The 20,112-nt window shown below is 43.6% G+C and overlaps 1 protein-coding gene across 3 annotated transcripts in view; it reads right to left on the bottom strand.

Moving 5' to 3' along the window:
* The window catches only part of DCUN1D4 (defective in cullin neddylation 1 domain containing 4), a 57,678-nt gene that overhangs the window by 7,327 nt on the left and 30,239 nt on the right, over nucleotides 1–20,112 (bottom strand). For all 3 annotated transcript variants that reach the window (XM_075930443.2, XM_075930444.2, XM_025179927.3), the window contains 4 exons: nucleotides 18,629–18,720; nucleotides 14,942–15,012; nucleotides 7,183–7,274; nucleotides 3,839–3,947 (listed from right to left, as the gene is read on the bottom strand). In XM_075930443.2, coding sequence (XP_075786558.1) covers nucleotides 3,839–3,947; nucleotides 7,183–7,274; nucleotides 14,942–15,012; nucleotides 18,629–18,720 — 364 coding nt within the window. The remainder of the gene's footprint in view (nucleotides 1–3,838; nucleotides 3,948–7,182; nucleotides 7,275–14,941; nucleotides 15,013–18,628; nucleotides 18,721–20,112) is intronic.

Here is a 20,112-nt window from a genome sequence, read left to right as displayed (position 1 = left end):
AGGCAGAGATGAGGATTTGGGGGGGGTTAAGGACACTGATCCACAGAAAAATCAGTTGGGGGACCACACACACACCCAAAGTGAGAAACAAAACAAAACCTCACCTCTCTTTGACCTTGCCTCCAACTAAGAAGAAAAAAAAGAGACACCTTACACTCCAGCCCCATGGGTGGGAGGGGCACAAACTCAGGGCTTACTGCTAGAGACGGATTCTCTTTTCTGGATACCAGGGGCTAGTAGATTTTAGGGTCCCCCTCTAGACTCTAGGGTGGTGCCAAAAATGATGGGTTCAGTATGTAGGACAGGCCTACTGGGGAGCAGGCTGAGCATGGCAATGCAGTGTCTGGGTTGGAAGTGGGATAAGGAGAGGGCAGGGGGTTGAGGCGCTTACCTGGTGCAATTTCCAGGGGAACACAGGTGGCTCCATGCTGCCTTGCACTTGAAGGCACAACCCCCTGCTACTTCCATTGGCCATGATTCTGGGGGAGCAGGGAACAGCAGCACACAGAGCCGCTTCCTCCTCCCTGCCAGAGGGAGCCCATGAGCTGGATCTGGGCCATGGGCCAAAGGTTCCCCATTTCTACTGTAAGTGAACATTATCACAAAAGCATGCTCCCCTTGATGTTAAGCTAGATCAAAGTATCTAAAGGGACTGTCTGTAACTCTATATTAAGGCTGTTAGTATCTGAGTTCACTTGACAACTAGTTGGTGAAATCTAAGTATAGAACTCACAACTAATTTGTGGTCTGTGCCCTGCAATCCAACAGTTTGTCTTGAAGTTGGTATTTACATTCTTGAGTCACTGCAAGAGGTGCAACACTGGATGCTTAATTTCTTTATTAAAGTCAATTTCTTGTGGTGTTCACGTGTTCACCTCTTTAAAGTGTTTAGCCAATTACTCTCATTTCTTGTATATTCTTAACAAGCCCTTTGGATAGTGACATTTATCAACTTAACAAGGGTCTGACTGGCAAAGTGTTTTAATATTTCCTCGTTCAGCAGCCACTTGAGTTTCTTTGGCAATATTATCCACATAACATTATCATACTAGTCACAGGATATTCCTCATTTATTCTCATGCTGCTTTTCACTACTTTGTTTTATACAAATATTTTGCTGCTACTTTTTCTAGAGATGTTTTGAAGGAATAGATATACAGTAAAATCTCAAAGGTAATAATATAAGAAATACAATCTGAATGGTCACAATACACGTCATTTAGAACAGGAACAAGCAATCAGGCACCTTCCCTTCCCCCGAAAAAGCAAATACAAAAAAAAAGTTAAAAAAAATTGATTAGTTAAGGAAATTGGCTTTGTGCTTGTTTCATTTAAATTCAGCATTTTGCTTCTGTATAGTAGATTTAATGCTCCTGTAAGTCAGTGTTCAGGTGTAAACTTTTGAAAGAAAAATAACATTTTGTTCACAGTGTAAACATTTCAGAGTAATAAACAACCTTCATTTATAACTTTGAGGGTCTACTGTATTTGCTTTGGTTTGTTTCCTTGCCTTGCTTGTCTATGAACCAGCTATAGTTTTTGCAGCATATATGAAACCGTCATGCAGTACCATCACATGTCAGTATTGAACTACTGTGATGGACCTAAGTTTTGTACCACTTAAAATGTGTTCTTCAGTTCAATCTGAAATTGCTTTTGTAATGCCTGGGCTATTAGCTTTTTGCTGTGAATTTTTGGCACTTGGATAGTTTTTGTTTTTCTTGAGTCTGATCTTCAGTCTTGCCACACAAACAGGGGAGCTTACATCTGAAGTAATCAACGTATGCTCTAACATCACAAAGAGTTGATCTAAATTTCCTTACAATATATGTATGATCAATCTCATTCCTGGTTAGGGTAGGTTAGAAAACAAGAATTCCATTCTCAGGTGAAAACCTGAGATTTCATTTTGCATAGAAAAGAAACAGACTATTTTCACAACTATTCAGACACAGCAGCCAACAATCTGATGGTTAGGGCCCATACTTCAATGCAGGAAATCCATATTCAAGTTCCTGCTCTATTCAGACAAAGCAGGGACTTGACCCTTCATCAACTGGATGGTAAACACGCTGTCTTTTTTTGGCCCAATGAATCAACACAGACACATTTATACAAAGTTTTGGTTTTGACAAATCAGCATATTTTGATAAAAATGGCATTTTGTGAAAAAAAAATCCCACCCAGTTCTATACCTGGTGACTATGAGGAGGTCCACGTTATTTTATTCATGTTTTTGAGTAGGAATAGCATTTAATCAATTATGAGCCCTGATATCCACCACAGTATTAGCAGTACAGATTTTGTATTAAAAGTCAAATCAGATCAGGATGCCTGTCGAACAAGTACTGAGAACACTACTTATAATTGTCTGAAAAAGTTACGAACCAGTATTTACCTCACAGCCATCTTTTCCCACATCACATTGTAGGGTTGTGTGGTTTGTGAATGGTTTTGAAAGAAAATAAAAATCTAATGCTCATCTTGACAAAGATCAATATGTGGCTCAGTCAGAACACCAGTGAAGGAAGTTTTTTACAGTGGAAGCTATTTTGTCATTCTCTCCCCTCCTTCATGTACTGTAAAGGACTTGGCATCATTTTGTTTTTAAATCTCATTGTGATGACACTGCACCTTCCCCTCATTTCTAATGTGTTAAAAGGAAAGCTCTAGCCCATTTCGTTGAATAGAGCAATTGAAGAGTGCCACAATTATAAGCATATGGAAAACATTAAAAAAGAAAAATTACTGGCATTCCTAAGCCTTGTGTCAATCATACAAAGAGTATCACAGGGGACACTGATATTCTTGTGAGTTACTGTTAGACTTTGTACATTTGAAGAATAGTTTTAACTGTACCACCTCCCCTCACCCTGATCGTAGAGCAGCTTTCAGTGTACTTTAACAGTTTAAATAACTGATTTTGGGTTCCATTATTGCTCAGTGTCCAAACGTGTGACTTTTCTGCAAGACAGTCATAGGTTCAGAAACAGCAATTACTAATTTATTTTGAAATGTAAGTATTTTGTCAGATTTATTTAGAATACCAGTTGACAGCTATTTTAGTTAAAAGAGACAGTTAAAGACTCATTAATCCTTTAAGGCATTATCTCAGATAAGTGTGCAAGTTTTTAAGGACTAGCGTGCAAATCAATAAGTGACAACCATATGTATATATCTTAGGTACTCATTACTATTATATCTAAGTGTCTCGCATTCTTTAAAGGATTTATTCCCACAAAAATCTCTGTGAGGTAGGGAAGTACTGTGGAGCCCCAATTAGCCAGTCTAATTGGGACTGCAGCCAGATAACTAAAAATGCAGATAAACGGAAGAATATCAGCCTCAAGCAGCTAGTGGTTACATTAATATGAAAACTCAGATAATGGAGGTTCAGTTATATGGGGTTCTACTGTACCATTCCTATTTTATAGATGGAGGAACTAAGGCAGAGAGACCAAGACTCTGATCCTGAGTGACTGGAATCAATGGAAACTGCCATTTACTTTAACTGACACAGAATTATGGTCCAAATGACTTCTCCAAGTCATACGAGAAGTCTTTGGTGAAGCAGGGGATTGTACCTGGGATTAACTGCATCCAAAATGAACAATAGTAACTGTACTGCCCATCCCCCCATTTTTTACCCTCTACCGTGTTGGTATTTGGCAGACATAGTAGCTGAAAACAGTCAACTGTAAAGAGAGTACATTTGTATGTTTTGGAAGCGATCTTAGTTGGCATCCTAAGAACAACTAGTCAAGACTTTTAGCTGTTGCATGTGAAGGTGAGATCATAGAAATAAAAATAAAAGTCATATGAGTCCTGGACTACTCACCCGTGCAAAATCAAATGCGTATCTATAAATAAGCTTAAAATTTGTAGGCTCATTTAATAAGGATCTCAAATAATCCAAGGAATTTCTCAATTTCTCTGTTGTATCACATCTACAAAAGAGAGAAGATATTTATAATCCAACACTAGATTTTTATTTGAATTTTTAGAAAAAAGTTATCCCAAATATCCTTAACTTTGTCTTCATTCCCCCACTTCTCTATGCATCCTCCATGAAAACTAAATACACACCTGTGGGCTTACTGACATAAGAATATTGAACCAGTTTAACTTAAGGTGTGAACGGAAATGGATTTCTTTAAACTGTTGCAAACCTCCATATGGACACACTTATTTTGTTTAAGAATAGAGGGTTTTTTCAATTTAAGTTGATTAGGAGCAGGTTTAATTTAAACCTAAATCAGCCACTTAAACGGAAGAGAGCATCTACACAGTGTTTGCACCAATTCAAAAATTGATTTAAAATATACCACTGTGATTTTCTTCTGCTTACAAAGTCTGACTACTATCACAATTTGCAGTTATTTATATACAGAATCAATCCTGAATCAGTGGCTTCAGAGCTGAAAGGTCTATTATTTATACAATCTTCCTGCTGAGAAGACTCCAAGAGAAATGTGGAGAACAAAAAAAGCCCCTTTACAAGCTTTCATCGATTTCACAAAGGCTTTTGACCATGTCAGTAGAAACAGACTATTTGCTCTTTCTAGAAAAGACAAGATGTTCCTTTAAGTGCTAAACCCTGAGTTAGTCCTTCCATGAAAACACATACACTACAGTCCAATATGACAGTTCAGTCTGAGGCTTTCTAGATTCATGTACTTGCACCAACCTTGCTACTAAATAAGCTTTTGATCATTCATCTGAGGGAATTTACTTGTTCACAAAATCTGATGGAAAGCTGTTCAATCCTGCAAGATTCTGATCTAAAACAGAGGCTCAGGAGGTCCTCATCCAATACCTCCTCTTTGCTGACAATGCAGCAGCGAAAACTTACCCAGAAGCCTACCTAAAATGTTGAGAACAGTTTTTTCAAAGCCTACTATGGCTTTGTGCTTACCACAAGCCTAGAAAAAAAAGAACGTAATGTGCCAACAAGTTGAAGCAGCACACTTGTGACGTAGTGGGGGTACTTGCTGGGCTGTGGTGACCTCTGCTGTCTGGAGCAAGACCCAGCAGGGAAAACCTCACTATGCAAAGGTGATGCCAAACCGGTTGAACTAGATACCCCCCATGGAGAGGAACAAAGGAAGGTGGAGGCTGCCCTGGCTGTGGGGCAGGGCTGGAAGAGAGTGAGTTGAGTTGCAGTCTGGGAGCATGGAGGAGACAGCCTAGGGAAAGGGGCTGGAGTTTAGGGGCCCAGTCTCCCCCCATCGCAAGGGGGCCTGAGGCATCCTAGCCCAGCTCTGGGTCCAGATTACATCTGTGCTGTTCTGTATCCTGGAGAGGCAATAAACTTCCTCTATTCCACCGGCTGGTGCAGTCTGTTTGTGCCATTTCGGGGTGCAGGAGACGGGGGACCCCCAACGCGCCGTCACAACACTCCATCAAGATCAACAACTATAAACTTGAAGTGATGAACAAGTTCACTTAACTGAAGTCCACTACTGCAGTCAACCTTTCATTTGAAATGGAACTCAACATCCATATCATAACAGCCAGCATAATAATGTCTAAACTAAACAAGAGATTACAGCAAAACAACAAACTGACAACACACCAAGATCTCTGTGTATTGTGCATATGTTATCTGCACACTTTTGTACTGGAGCATGGCATGGAACTTCTACTCTCAGCAAGAAATGAAGCGCAACAGCTTTCATATGAGTTACCATCACTGAATCTTTGGAATATCCTGGGGTGCATCTACACAGCATCCTTAAATTCAAAATAAGATAGACAATTTCCATAGTACAAATTGTATCTTATTTCGATTCTATTTCATAACAGCTTAGTTACACGGTGCCAAATTTCAAAACAACACACCATTTAGAGACAGGGATGACGAAATAGCATGCCCATTATTTCAAAAAATATTTTGAAATAACAGGAGGCTTGTTAAGACATAGGGTAGCTATTTTGGGATACCTCTGGTATCCTGAAATAGCTGCGCAGTGTAGACATACCCCTGGAGGGATAAGCGGTGCTCAAGCAAGCTAGTATACCCAGCATGCAAACAATCTTTAAACACAAACTCCTCTGCTAGCTTGAGCATGTGTGCTAAATGAATATGATGAGCATATCCCAAAGGACAAGCTCTATGGTGAGCTGGCATCTGGAAAAAGACCCAAAGGATTTCCAAAATTTCATTTCACGGATGTGTGCAAAAAAGAGCTCATGGACAACTGGGAAGATCACACTCAGCACCACAGCCTTTGTAAACAAGAGCTTAACAAAAGTCTCCAGAGTTACAAGAGAAAGCAGGCCAGCATAGTACAGGAGAAAAAAGTTCACAGAAGGCAAAGCTAAAACATAACAGATGTAGCAGATTTGGCTCTCTCAAGTGGGTCTCTTCAGCCATAGCCAAGGCTACCATAAAACTAGTTGAGTAAATTCTTTACCTCTCAATACTGCATATGTATTCCTTCAAGAATCAAGGATGCCTATTGCTACTGATGTGTTAAAACCTGCATGCTATAACAGCTTGGTACTGTGGCCTAACATCCAGATTAACTTTGAAACTTTCAAGCTTGAACAGCCCGGTCTGCTCTAAAATGGCAGAGACAAAGCTGAGAGGTGGGATAGACTAGATGTGCCAAAAGGAGCCCCAAGAGGGAAAAAGCCTGGAGAGAAAAGCTTATCTGGAAGGTTTCCTACAGAACTGCAAGGAGCCACAAATATGAAAAAGTAACTGAGAACCCTTGAAAGTAGTCTGCTTGTGGGAATTAACTTGAGTAAACAGACCAGAATTATAGAACGATCACTATGTTTGAGATATGGTATTGTATGACTAAAGCAACTTCAAGGACATGTTATTTTGGTTAAGACTTGAAGACTTATTTGGAGTGGGATGATACAAGAGTGTGCCTGATTACAGAAGCATTGATCTTTCAGTCTGGAACATATCACCCCACACCTGTGACATTTTCCCAATATGCAGACGTTTTAAGTGATGAGTCTTAGGCTGCACATATATTGCTGGCTAGCTGCAAGAACACACTGGAAGTATCTGACAGAGGCATACTTGCTATAGTAAAAAAGAAACACTTATGTCTAGTTCTCCAGAGCAGAGTCCTCCTCTTTATGTTCTAAACCAATGACAGAAATTTTACATTATTACATTTACAACAGCAAAATTAGATCTTGTAACCTTTTCAAGGCACTTACTGCAATGACGTCATTCCTTTTAACCATTCTTGCAATGTGAAGTAACCCATGTTTTGTGCATCCAATTTCCAAGCTAGAACAAGCATAACGACCTGTTTATAAAAGAGACAATATTAGGACGGAGTAGGACAAAAGATTTCTCAAAGTTTATAAATAGGTTGCCAAATCCTTTTATTCAGTTTAGATTAAGATTCATTCAAATGTGAGCGGAACAGGCAGGATGTTAAAACTCCTACTACAGAAAAAATATTTTTAAAAAAGGTTTACACACTGATTAAACTGCTCTTTTATTCAGAAGCACTTCTATTTTAAATTACTAGATTTCAATTGCATTCTACCTCAATTCTCAGATCACCTCACACCCTCAGTCTGCTCCTGCCCCCTACCTCCTACCCTGACCCTGAGTTGCAAGCCCTCGAGTTGAGCGAACTGGAAATGCCGCCAGTATTCGATTCTCTGGAAACAGTAGCACACTAGTGCAGTCAAACAAGCACAGACTGGTGGGAATTGCATAGTACTACAAGCATGGGATGATCAGCAGAGCAAAATTTCCAAATACACAAGGCCACTTTCTTGGAACTTTGCAAATTGCTTTCCCCCGCCCTGAAGTGCAGGGATACCTGAATGAAATCCGCTCTGATCGTGGAGAAGCATGGGACAATTGCTCTGTAGAAGCTTGCAATGCCAGACAGCTACTGGTGAGCTGGCAATCCATTCAGAGTGAAGAAATCTAAAGTGGGGGCTGCTGTGATACAAGTGGCCAAAGCAAACCCTTCTGCTATGGATAGTGACACTAGAAAATGTGGAGCACTTTGCCACAATGGGGTTCCCTAGCTGCAATGGGGTGTTAGACAGAACTCATACTCCCAGCTTGGCACCTGACCACCTTGCTAAGGAGCACATGTAAACCACAAGAGAGCTACGTCTACACTGCAGGCTTCTTGCGCAAGAACTTTTTGCGGAAGATCTCTTCCGCAAGAAGTTCTTGCGCAAAATTGCATTCACACTACCATGTGCTTTTGCGCAAGAGAGCATCCACACTGCCATGAATGCTCTTGTGCAAGAAAGCTTTGATGGCCATTCACAGAACAGCCATCAGACATGTGCTTTTCCAGTAAGGGTTTCCTGTGGTCCATCCACACATGCCTTTTTGCACAAGAGGTCTTGTGCAAAAAGGCTTATTCCTTGTAGAAAGAGGAATAACTCTTGTGCAAAAAGCCCTGTCTTCTGATAATCTACTGTACTTTTTCTTGTGCAAAAAAGCGCTTCGTAGTGTGGATGCTCCACGAGTTTTTGCGCAAAATCTCTGCAGTGCAGACGTAGCCAAGGAGTACTTCTTGGTGCTGCAAGCGCTGGCAGATCACAAGAGCCATTTCACAGAGGAATCAATGTGGAAAAGTGCGTGATGTGCACACCTTTAGAACTCCTGCCTTTTCGGAATGATGCATGGTGGAACTTGTCCCCCCCAGATTGGAAATTTAGGATCAGAGAGGGGGAAATGCCAATAATGATCATTGGCAAACCAACCTACCCCTTGCTCCCATAGCTCATGAAGCCATAGACAGGCAGCTGGAACCCCAGTAAGGAGCAGTTCAAAGAACAGGCTGAGCTAGTGCAGAATGAAAGTGGAATGTGCTTTTGGACATTAAAGGGAAGGTTTAGGAGTCTACTGACTATGTTAGATTTCAGCAAACGCAACATTCCTTTTGTGGTGACAGCCCGCTATATGCTCCATAATATTTGTGAGAGCCACAGGAAAGCTATCTGGCAGGGTGCAGGGCTGAGGCAGAGTGCCTAATCAGAGATTTTGAGCAGCCAGACACCAGGGCAATAACGAAAGCACAGAACGGGGCAGTGCAACTCAGAGGCTTTGAAAGAAAGATTTATGAATGGTCAGTTTTGAGAATCATGCACATTGCTCTCAACAAGGCGCCCCTGCATTCAGTGGGTTTACCTGTTACCCCTCTCACTACATAAAAGGGACAGAAAAGGAGTCCATTGTGGGACCCTTGGTGTGGGGGGAAAAAAAAATCAGACATGTGAGGACAGTCTTTTGCTTTATGATGCCCTTGAGTTCGCCCTCCTGTGTCCTACGGTCCCTGGGGGTATGTCTACACTACAAAGTTAATTCGAACTAACAGTCGTTAGTTCGAATTAACTTTCATAGGCGCTACACATACAAACCTCTAGTTCGAACTTAATTTGAACTAGCGGAGCGGTTAATTCGAACTAGGTAAACCTCATTCTACGAGGCCTAACGCCTAGTTCGAATTAAGTAGTTCGAAGTAAGGGCTGTGTAGCCACTTAATTCGAACTAGTTGGAGGCTAGCCCTTCCCAGCTTGTCCTGGTGGCCACTCTGGGCCAAGCCAGGGAAACTCTTCTGCCCCCCCTCCTGGCCCCAGAGCCCTTAAAGGGCCACGGTCTGGCTATGGTGCCCATGCAAGCCTGCCAGCACCCAGCCAGCAGACCCTGCACCTGGCACGGCATGAGCCAGCCACATGCTGTCACCCAGGCCTCCGCCTCTTCCCAGGACCAGGCTGGCAGCTCCCAGGAGCCTGCCAGGGGCTGCAAGAGGCAGGCGCCTGCCTGGTCTAGTGCAGAGATCGTGGACCTCATTCAGGTTTGGGGGGAGGCCCCCAATGTCCACAATCTCCGCTCTAGGCACAGGAAAGTGGCCATCTAGGGCAGGATAGCTGCCAGTCTGGACACCAAAGGCCACATGCGAACCCAGGAGCAGGTTTGCATGAAAATCAAGTTGGTCCAGTGAGACCCCCGACCCTGAGATTAGAACATAAGAACGGCCGTACTGGGTCAGACCAAAGGTCCATCTATCCCAGTAGCCTGTCTGCCGACAGCGACCAACACCAGCTACCCCGGAGGGGATGGACCGAAAACAATGCCCAAGCCATTTGTCTCGTGCCATCCATCTCCAGCCTTCCACAAACAGAGACCAGGGACACCATTCCTACCCCCTGGCTAATAGCACTCCATGGACCCAACCTCCATAACTTTATCTAACTTCTCTTTAAACTCTGTTATAGTTCTAGCTTTCACAGCCTCCTGCGGAAACGAGTTCCACAGGTTGACTACTTCTTTACAAAGCAAATACTTTATTAGTTTGAAGCCTGCTACCCATTCATTTCATTTGGTGTCCTCTAGTCCTTCTATTATGGGAACTAATGAAGAACTTTTCTTTATTCACCCTCTCCACACCACTCGTGATTTTATATACCTCTATCATATCCCCCCTCCGTTTCCTCTTTTCTAAGCTGAAAAGTCCCAGTCTCTTTAACCTCTCTTCAAATGGGACCTGTTCCAAACCCCTAATCGTTTTAGTTGCCCTTTCCAGAACCCTTTCCAAGGCCAAAACATCTTTTTTGAGGTGCGGAGACCACACCTGTACACAGTACTGAAGATATGGTGTACCATAGTTTTATATTTCCCCTCCTTCTTCCCCTGGCTTCCCCCTTCCAGCTCCCTCCTCCCAGGTTTCCCCCTCCCCTCTCCAACCCTCTCTCTTTCCCTCTTCCACCTCCTTTTCCCAGTCTCGCCAGAGGTTAATTCCCCCCCCCCCCAAGTTTTGTTAAATAAAGAGAGTTTATTTTTGAACAGACGTGTCCTTTATTTTTTACATCAGGAAGGGGGGCTAGGGACGGGTAAGTGGAAGGTGGTGAGGGAGGAATGGGGCACGAGCCTCCGATGGGGAGGACTGGGGTGGCTCTGCAGGTTCCTTGGGGTGGAAGTTCTCTTGCAGGGCCTCCTGGATCCGGACAGCCCCCACCGATTGATCCTCCCTTCCCCCCCTCCCCCCCGCCGGATGGCAGCCTGCGGCAAGTGCAGCCGGGCTGATGGCCGAGTGCTGTGATGTGCCGAGCGTAGGCACTCAGGGCACTCCAAGACAGGACTGCTTTGCTGTTCCTCATAGAGGTAGACAAGCAAGTGGGGAACCCTGAGAATTGTCTGTCCAGGGTGGGGGGGTCAGGTCTCCTTAAGCACAGCCCTCAGCTAGCCTGAGGCAGCAGCTCCACTCTCTAAGTCCTAACCTGATGCACTTCCGGCACTGGTTCCGGCCAGCCTTAACTTCGGTTCAGGGTCCACTCAATGTGGACATGCTATTTCGAATTAGCAAAACGCTAATTCGAATTAGTTTTTAGGTCTAGATGCACTAATTCGAATTAGCTTGGTTCCAATTAACTAATTCGAATTAAGTTAGTTCGAATTAGTGCTGTAGTGTAGACATACCCTGGGAGAAGAGACTATGAAACTGGATAAGGAGAGAAAGCTGGTCCACAAGAGTTGGCGGAGCCTCTCCAGGTACATGACTGGGAAACCTACCATGCACTCCATCACACATCACGGACAAGACGACATTCTGGAGCTTCATTTGCAGTTCCCTACATGCTCTCTTTTCCTGATGCGCTGCTTGCATATTGAACCCATGACCCTATCCTTCCCAGGCTAGCGCCCTATCCCTTAGGCCCCCAGTAGCATATTTCTACACTTGATTGTGTGTCCCCTGTCCAAGTGGGTGGATTGCATTTGCTCCTTGAACATGTTTCCCTTGTCCATTTTTGCCTTTGGATTTGTGCGATGCAGACAGCTGGTGGAGCCAGGGAATGCACAGCAACCTGCCTGCTGGTCCTGCAGTAACAAAAAGTTACAAGGACACACATTACAGAAGATGCACCGCAGAACCTAAATCCTCATCTGTTCACATACACTGAAGGTCTTTCTAAAGACAATGGAGATGTGTTCTGTACAAAGCCAAAGTTATGCTTTAAAGCAGACATTTTACAGCAGGGGGAACAGCTGGACTCACATGATCTGATGGCAAGCATGGTAAGGAACTTGCCAGGACACAATCCTGTGGGTGGAAGGGGAGGGCAACAGCTCATGTGTTACCCCTACATATTCAGCACAGCCGCTTGTTGGGAGAGTGCTACCTTCTCCATTCCCACAGGAGCCTGCGAGTGGGAGACTAGGAGGGAAGGGATGGAGAGCCCAGTGGCTAAAGCCATGCTTCACTGGGGATGAGCAAATGGTAGTTAGTAGCAGAGGCAGCAGCTAAAAGCTTCCCCTTCATCCAAGTTGTCCTGCGAGATCAGTCTTCTCTGAATCACTCAGAGTGACAGGGAGCTGATGCTGACTGAATGTGGCCAGAAACTTGGTCCTTAATGCTGAAATGATGCCAGACCATTTTCTGGTGGCTTGCTGTCACATTACCGAATTGGAGGGAAGCAGCCAGATCGCTGCTGCACCCCTAGGAGGGGGTGTTGGCCCCAGAAATCTGTATGAAAGGGAGCCATGTGGGGTATTGAATGGGAGCTTGTTGTTTTCTGATCCTGTGTACACTGTTTATGTGAGTATATAATGTCTGTGTGTGTAGATCTGTAATGTGTGTGGAAACTGAAGATTTCCCTGCATGTGGTTAAGCATTGGGCAGGGCCGAGCCTGTGGAGCCTGTGGACATGCTAATTACCTGTGGAACAATGGTTCTCAATGGGCCAAAGACACACCCAAAGAATGGGGGCTGTCCTGAGAGCAGCCAGCAGGGAACACAGAGAGGCTGAGGACCAGGTGACCTGCTACATACTAGAAGAGGCCAGGAAGGAGTATAAAGAGGCCATGTGGTCAATGCCATTTGGTTCTCAACTCAGCACTTCATCCCAGAGGCAGCACTGCAGGGATTGAAGAGCCCGGAAGACCTGTGAACCCATCCTGATCGTAGGATGTGCAATAAGAACTTTTAAACCAGCAGCTGTAACATCTCTGCTAGAGCCTGCATCGAGAACTGGGAGATTCGGTGCATGTAACGTACTGTACTTTAATAACCTTACTCTCATGCTTTTCTTTCCTGTAATAATAAACCTTTAGATATAGATTCTAAAGGATTGGCCCAGCGTGATTTGTGGATGAGGTCCAGAGGGTAAATTGACCAGGGATCTGTGGCTGGTTTCTTGGAACCGGACAGAACTTGTTCGGGGTAGGTGGGATTGGGTGCTAGGACCCCCCACCTGTGTATAGGCTCGGGGCCATCTGGGGCACGGATATTGCTGGAGTGTCGGAGGGGTTTTGCTCGGGAGGCTTCAGGCAGGTTGCTGAAGCGCTCTGTGGGACTGGTTTGTGGCCTGTGTGGAGAGGTCACCAGTCGGAGGCTGTAAGTAGCCCCGGATTTGAGCAATTCGCTCTGAGCGGACGCCCTCAGCTGTGCCCAGACACGGCCCAGTCCGTCACACTTGCATAGGAAAGCGTTCTAGTGTAGAGGATGGAATAAGGCAGGCCTCCTCAGAAATCTTGTGAGAAGGATTAAAGAGTTCCTCTATGAGTGCTTTATGGAGATGTGAAGGGAGGATTCCTGCTCCATCTCCAGACATGTTAACAATTTGTTCTGGGCCCCCTGCACTATGTAGGCAAAAGAGTACACCACACATTCTTCCTAACTGCTTTAGGAGCTCATGAGCCCATTTGTAGTCCCCCCTCCCCCCCCAAAAAAAGTCAACTCATAAGAAGTGCCCTCCCCAGGATCAGTGCCTCACTGTAAGATGTCCTGGGAGTAGGGGATTGTCTCTAAGGTTATAACAAGCTCTTGGCCACATCGGTTGCCCTGCTCACTGGCTGACCAGTCTCCTCATTCTTCTCCTCCATGCTGTCTTCCATGCTACTGATCTGATGAGTGTCTTAGGAGGATCCCATGGGATCTGGCTGGAGAAGCCAGTCAGCTTACCCTCTAGGAACAAATGCAGCTGCACATAGAAGCAGCATGTTTGTGGCAATGCTCCAGACCATCTGTCTATCTCCTCTGTCTTTTAGGAGGATTGCCTCAGCTCCTTTATTTTCACATGGGACTGCCGGGCATCCCTGGCCTATCCTTTCTGCACCATGGACTTTGCGATCTTTGCACAGATATCTGTGCTTCGTTTGCTGGTTCAGAGCTTCATGAGAACAGATTCCTCTCCCCACGCATCAACGAGGTCCAAGATCTCTTTCACACTTTATGCTGGTGCTTGTCTGCACCCATAGAAACTGGAGCCCAAGGAACTTGAACTCATGGAACTCCTGGTCAGGTGCGCTGCCTGCTCTGAAGTGTGCTTACAAAGCTGTCCACACAGGAAATGAAATTCAAAATTTCCTAGGGCTTTTCCTGTTCATCTGGAGAGCAGCACAGTCTCAAGTCCTGGCCAGAGCAGACATAGCGGGGCACTGTGGGATTCCTCCCAGAGGCCAAGAACATTGACTTCTGCAACACTACGGTAAAGTGGATCATGCAAGGCTGAATTTCATATTACTTTCGTGAAAAGCAGGAATACTGAAATCAACTTGTGGCCCTTAACATCGATGGAATGGACTTGGTAGTGGGGATGAATTGTTTAGAAAAAAAAAAAATCAACCTTATGCCACTAAATACGATCTAAACTACTAGTGTAGACCAAGCCTGAGTGAAAAATGGCACTATTTAGAATGAATATCAATGGATACAAAAAAAAAAAAAAAAAAAAAGATTAATTCCTTAACAGCTTAATCCTATCCAAACAAAAACTCTGAACTTTTGAGATCTCTGCTATGAATTTCAGGTGTGGCAAGCAATAATACAAAACATGTCTGGTTTATGCCTGGTTTATGCCTTTCCATTAAACAATGGTTTCTTCAATTTTCCAATTCAAAAATTGTCAAACTTGAATGATAAAAGATTGATAGATACAAGACAGGCTAGTGATCTATTTTGGTGACTTACGTATTTTGGGAAAAGCAAAAACTTACATTTTCTGGTTCAACTCCGATGTCTTCACAAAATTTCTCCATGCCTTCAGGACCTACAATGTCATCAGTTCCTGTAATCAACAACATTTCACAATATTGTTGTTTAAATTAAAATTCACCACAAGCACATCACCGCTGTAAAAGAGAAGGATTCATACAGGATAAGGTGAACTTCAGTAGGATTCAATTTCCTTTAACATATCCCCTTGTAAAAGAAGTATCTGCATATTAAACTATGCTAAAAGTTTATCTCTGGCAAGGCATAAGAAGAGAGAAAGAAAATATCACTATCTTTCCATTCTTTAACTTGTACCACAGTACCTAGTAATTGCAGCAATTCTGAAAAGTAAATAAGGTACTAGAGAACAAAGACTTCTGAAACTGGTTCAGTAACAAAGTGCTGCTATACCAGGCGAACTGAATACGGAGGTTATTGGACAAATTTTAAAGTTCTCAATTAGACAATAAATATGTACAGTTGTATGAGAATACGATTTTTTTTTTAAAAAGGAGAAACTATAGATGGCTAACAAATGTGTTATACTACTATAGGACTGTTCTCCCCCAGAATCTAATGCACAATGTACTTGTTTTTATCAACTATAACTACCTTCTGAGTCATTTAAAAAAAATCTGAAGTAGGACCCTCATGTCCATTTTTATTTACACTGCATCAATACCATATTGTACCACATTATGGAGAGTTCACCCATATTAAAAATCCTGCAAAAGTCTGCAAAATAATTGCTATACGAACAGGCTTTAGAAAATATAACAGCAAGAAGAGCAATCAAATCAAGATTACTTCAGAATCTCTGCAATTTGCTCTATGACAACTGTCAGAAGTATATATTATAATAACAAAATAATAATAATAATAAAGCTTAGAAAAAGAAACCCCATGGTTTTATCATGAGAACTGTGGCTGATCCCTCACTTTTGAGTTAGTCAGTCTTCTATCAGGCTTAAATATTCCGTGTTCAATTTAGAAGTAAGAGTTTTTTTTAACTGTACATGTTTCCCACCTTTATTTCCTTATCTTTCCATTATTCTCCCCTTCAGCCACTCAAAACAAAGGTTAAATATGATTTCTGTCATTTTATAAGGGAAAGTCACATTGGGGGGAAATGTAGCATCAACAGTGAGTTTGGGTAAAAGAAAAAAAAAATCTATGAAGTGAACATACAAGATCCTCATTTGAAAATGTGTTTTCTAGGAATGTTGTAACACCATTCTGAACAGAACTACACTCCCTTCTCCCTGCCTCCTTCGCACCTTTGCAGATGCAGCAAATGGAAAACCAAAGATTTTTAACACGCTACCATCCTCTCGTGTGAATTATTTTAATAGTCAGAACAAAGGCAGGAAATCCATACAGCCACAAATAAAGGCAAGGAATCTGGCAATAAGGTGTCTCCCTTTCTCTCAACCTTGCCCTTCTCTTCTCCCAAAGTGCCAGATACAAAGACCTCTGACTAGTTTGGTTCATATTAATCATTATTTGCTTTAACAGCATTATCAACAAAAATTAAGGGGTAATTTATTAGATGTTCAGACGCCACAAAGGACTATAAAGGAGAACATTTAATATCATGCATCCAAACCAGCAGCCACCCACCCACCCACCCCCTAAAGTTGTAAGCATGTTTTCAGATTCACTAGCCATGGTCCTATTTCTCTGACTACCACGTATTCAGTTTTCTCCTTAACAGTTCCTTACAGTACTACAAATACTACAAGATTTTTTTTCTCCCATTTCAAATAAGACAACTGTGTGTGTACCACTCTAGAAAAAGAATCTGTATGTTGTCAAAGAATGCAGTATGTCATAAAAGGTGGTCCCAGAACAAATGGCTAAAATTAAGTCCTATTCAATATACAATAGCGAGAACAAGACTAAAATATACCCCCATACTTAATTTGATGAAGTGGGTCTTACCCATGAAAGCTCACTATTATATATTTGTTAGTCTCTAAGGCAGGGATGGCCAACCCACGGCTCTCGAGCCACATGCGGATCTTTGATTTAAAAAAAAAAAATGCAGCTCCTGCTGCTTCTGAGACACACTCCCGGACTGCTCACGGCCGGCTGCTCAGCGCACAGTGTCCCAGCACCTACACACAGCCGGCCACCAAGCACATGGCATCCTTGCACCTGGAGAGAGAAGCACGTGGCAGCGGCAGCTTCGGGACCCAGGCATTAGGTTACAGCTGGGGGGAGGGAAGGGGGGGAGAGGAAGGACTGGGTTAGAGTGGAGGGGGTTGCTTAGCTCTGGGAAGGGGGATGGATTAGAGAAGGGGGGTGGGGGGCTGGGAGTACCTGGCTCTGGGAGAGAGGGGGCATTGGGTTAGAGCGGGGGTGGGGGTGGAGACTGAAGCACCTTAAACACAAAAGTCTTTGTGGATGCATAAGGCAGCCAACACAGATGTCATATTTAAATTCCTGAGCAAAAAAAAGGATCAGCATGTACCTGGTTTACACTGTGTTTCTTTAAGGAAAATTCAAAGGCTATTTCGGGAGTGGCCAACCCACAGCTCTTTGAATAAAAAAAAATCGTGGCTCCTGCTGCTGCTTCTGAGCTGCGCACCCAGACTGCTCAGGCCAGCCGCTCCGTGCACGGTGCCCCAGTGCCTGCTCATGGCTGGCTGCTCTGCACATGGCATCCCAGCGCCTGGAGGAAGTAGTGTGTGGCGGCAATGGCTCCAGGACCCAGGCTTTAGGTTAGAGCCGTGTGTGTGTGTGCGCGCATGTGCCTGTCTCTGGAGGAAGGGAGAGGAATTGGTTTAGAGTGGAAGAGGAGTGTGTGCTTGGTTCTGGAGGAGTGGAGGGGGATTAGGTTAGAGCGGGGGGAGGGGACTGGGAGTGACTGGCTCTGGAGGAGGGGAAGAGCCCTGGGTTGGGAGGAGGAGGGGGAAGAGCTGAAGCACCTTAAACTCAAGGTCTTTGTGGATAATACATGGCTCTTCTCACTCTATCCACCACTGTTTTGGCTCTTCGTCTCTACCTGGTTGGCCACCTCTAAAGGTGCCACAGGACTACTCATTTTTAAAGTTACAGACCAACACAGCTACCCTCCGAGACAATTCAAAGGAAAGACTCGTTCAGGAAATGTGATCTCAGGAATCTGTTCCATTCTCTGTTTATAACTAGAACCAAATGTAGAAGTTAACAACTAAATATGGCTAACCTCCTTCCCCTTTTAAAACCGGGCCTAGGTCATGAGGTGTCTTCACTTCTCAGTTATAAGGGATCATAGCTCAAACCAGTGAGTTAATCAGTCTTCAGATGGAAACAATTTAGTGTATAGATATTAGAAATAAATTGTATAGATTTGATTAATGAACAGTTACTAGTTTATTTTAATTGTGTGTAACTTAAAACCAAAATAGTGTGAAAATATTATCTGCATTTGAAATATTTCTTGTTTGGGAAAAATACTGCCTCTGGTGTGCTAATTCTTTTTTCAGACAAGCACAGGCACAGGCACATCTTGAAGTCCTTTGGATTCTCTGTTTATAAACAGGTTATTTAAGGATTCTTTTTTAAATTTTTTGCTTTACCAAACAACCTCTGTATTCAGACTGAAATTTATAGGGGAAAAAACCATCTCATTAAATGATGCCTTTAAATTTCAAATACAAGTTTAGACAGCTGTCAGGATTCAGTGTTGGTACATATCAACTTACCTGCATACTCATAGAACCATTCTAAGCACCTCTTACTTGAAAAAACTTCTTCCTCTGTCTTTATTCTAGTTGAATCATATTTTCTATACATGCTAAAAATGGAGAAAATAATAATTATATTTTAAAAAATGGCTTTGTAATCAAGACACAATTAGCCAGTACAAATGGCAATATCATTTTCCCAATATGGATAGTTTAATCTTGGAGCTTCTGTTTCTCAGGCTTTATTCATTTCATTTGTGGGGGGAGTATTTTTGGAAATTTTTGAGCTTTCTGTAGATATAAAAATGGTGTATACTGTAATGAGTAATGTGTGTGTGTGTACACACACACACACACACACACACACACACAATAATATATACTGTAAGGAATAATCTCTTTGTAACGTTAGTGTGCTGAAGAACGCAATACTGAAGAAGCAGCACTACATGAAAGCATACTATGGAAGTTTTAATGAACATCAATAAAGGCTAAACAAATTTGTTAATGCACAACATACAAATGCACTTTAAAAATCACACTCCTTTAGTCTGCGTTACTGATCTATGGAGACAAGCCCTTGGATACACATAACGTAACCATCTCCAGGTTCACTGCATAAACACCAGTTTATTTTCTTTTATTTTCTCTTCTTTTCCAGCATCAGGGATTTTATTGGTGTTTAGGTAAAATCCAAAGCCCTGCTTAATCTTAAGCATTTTAATCAATATCTTGCACCTTTACACAACTATTGGTAATGGAGTAAGCAACAAAACTAAATACTAGAAATATCAAATATACAAATTAGGGACGTAAGCAGGTAACTGAGTATACAATTAACCAATAAGCCTAGGCTTAATCTTCTCAACTACTAGCATCCCCTCCCCTTTGCTGCCTTTGTATCAGAGGCAACAAGGGGTGGCAGGAAGCAGGAGCCAGTTCTGGAGACAGCCAGCAGATCACCAGCAGATCACCAGCTCTGCACTGCCACCTGCCCCCCCCCCCCCCATCCCCATGCTGCTGCCTCTTTCCACGGGGCGCGCAAACCCCATGCAGACAGGGGCTGCTGCCACCCCATGCTGCTGCCTCAATATCAGAGACACCAGCACAGGACAGCAGGCAGTTGATCTACTCCCGGAACTAAGTCAGAAGCAGAAGAGTGATGTGCACTGGGTCCAGGCTGCTATGGACAGAGGCTGCTTCATGGTAGTAGCCCCTGACCACAGGGGAGCCCAGCTGTGTCAACAGGGAGCTGGGACCCTCTACCGACAGCAGCTGCTGCTGGGGACCAGCCTTTGACCATGGTGCGTCCAAGCTCACCACAGACAGAGGCTGTTCCACAGGATGTGGGCAGCCTCTGTGGGTGGAGAGCTCGGACTCCCTGCGGACAGGGGCTGCTGCTGGACCATTCTCTGTCTGCAGCCAGCCCAGACCACTGTGGACAGAGGCTGCTTTATAGCAGCCTCCCCCTCTCCCCGCAGCAGCTTCTGTCTGTGGGGAAC

Source organism: Pelodiscus sinensis, chromosome 4, assembly GCF_052426305.1.
Source record: "Pelodiscus sinensis isolate ZL-2025 chromosome 4, ASM5242630v1, whole genome shotgun sequence".
NCBI classification, from domain to species: Eukaryota; Metazoa; Chordata; order Testudines; family Trionychidae; genus Pelodiscus; species Pelodiscus sinensis.
This window is presented reverse-complemented; position numbering and strand designations above follow the sequence as displayed.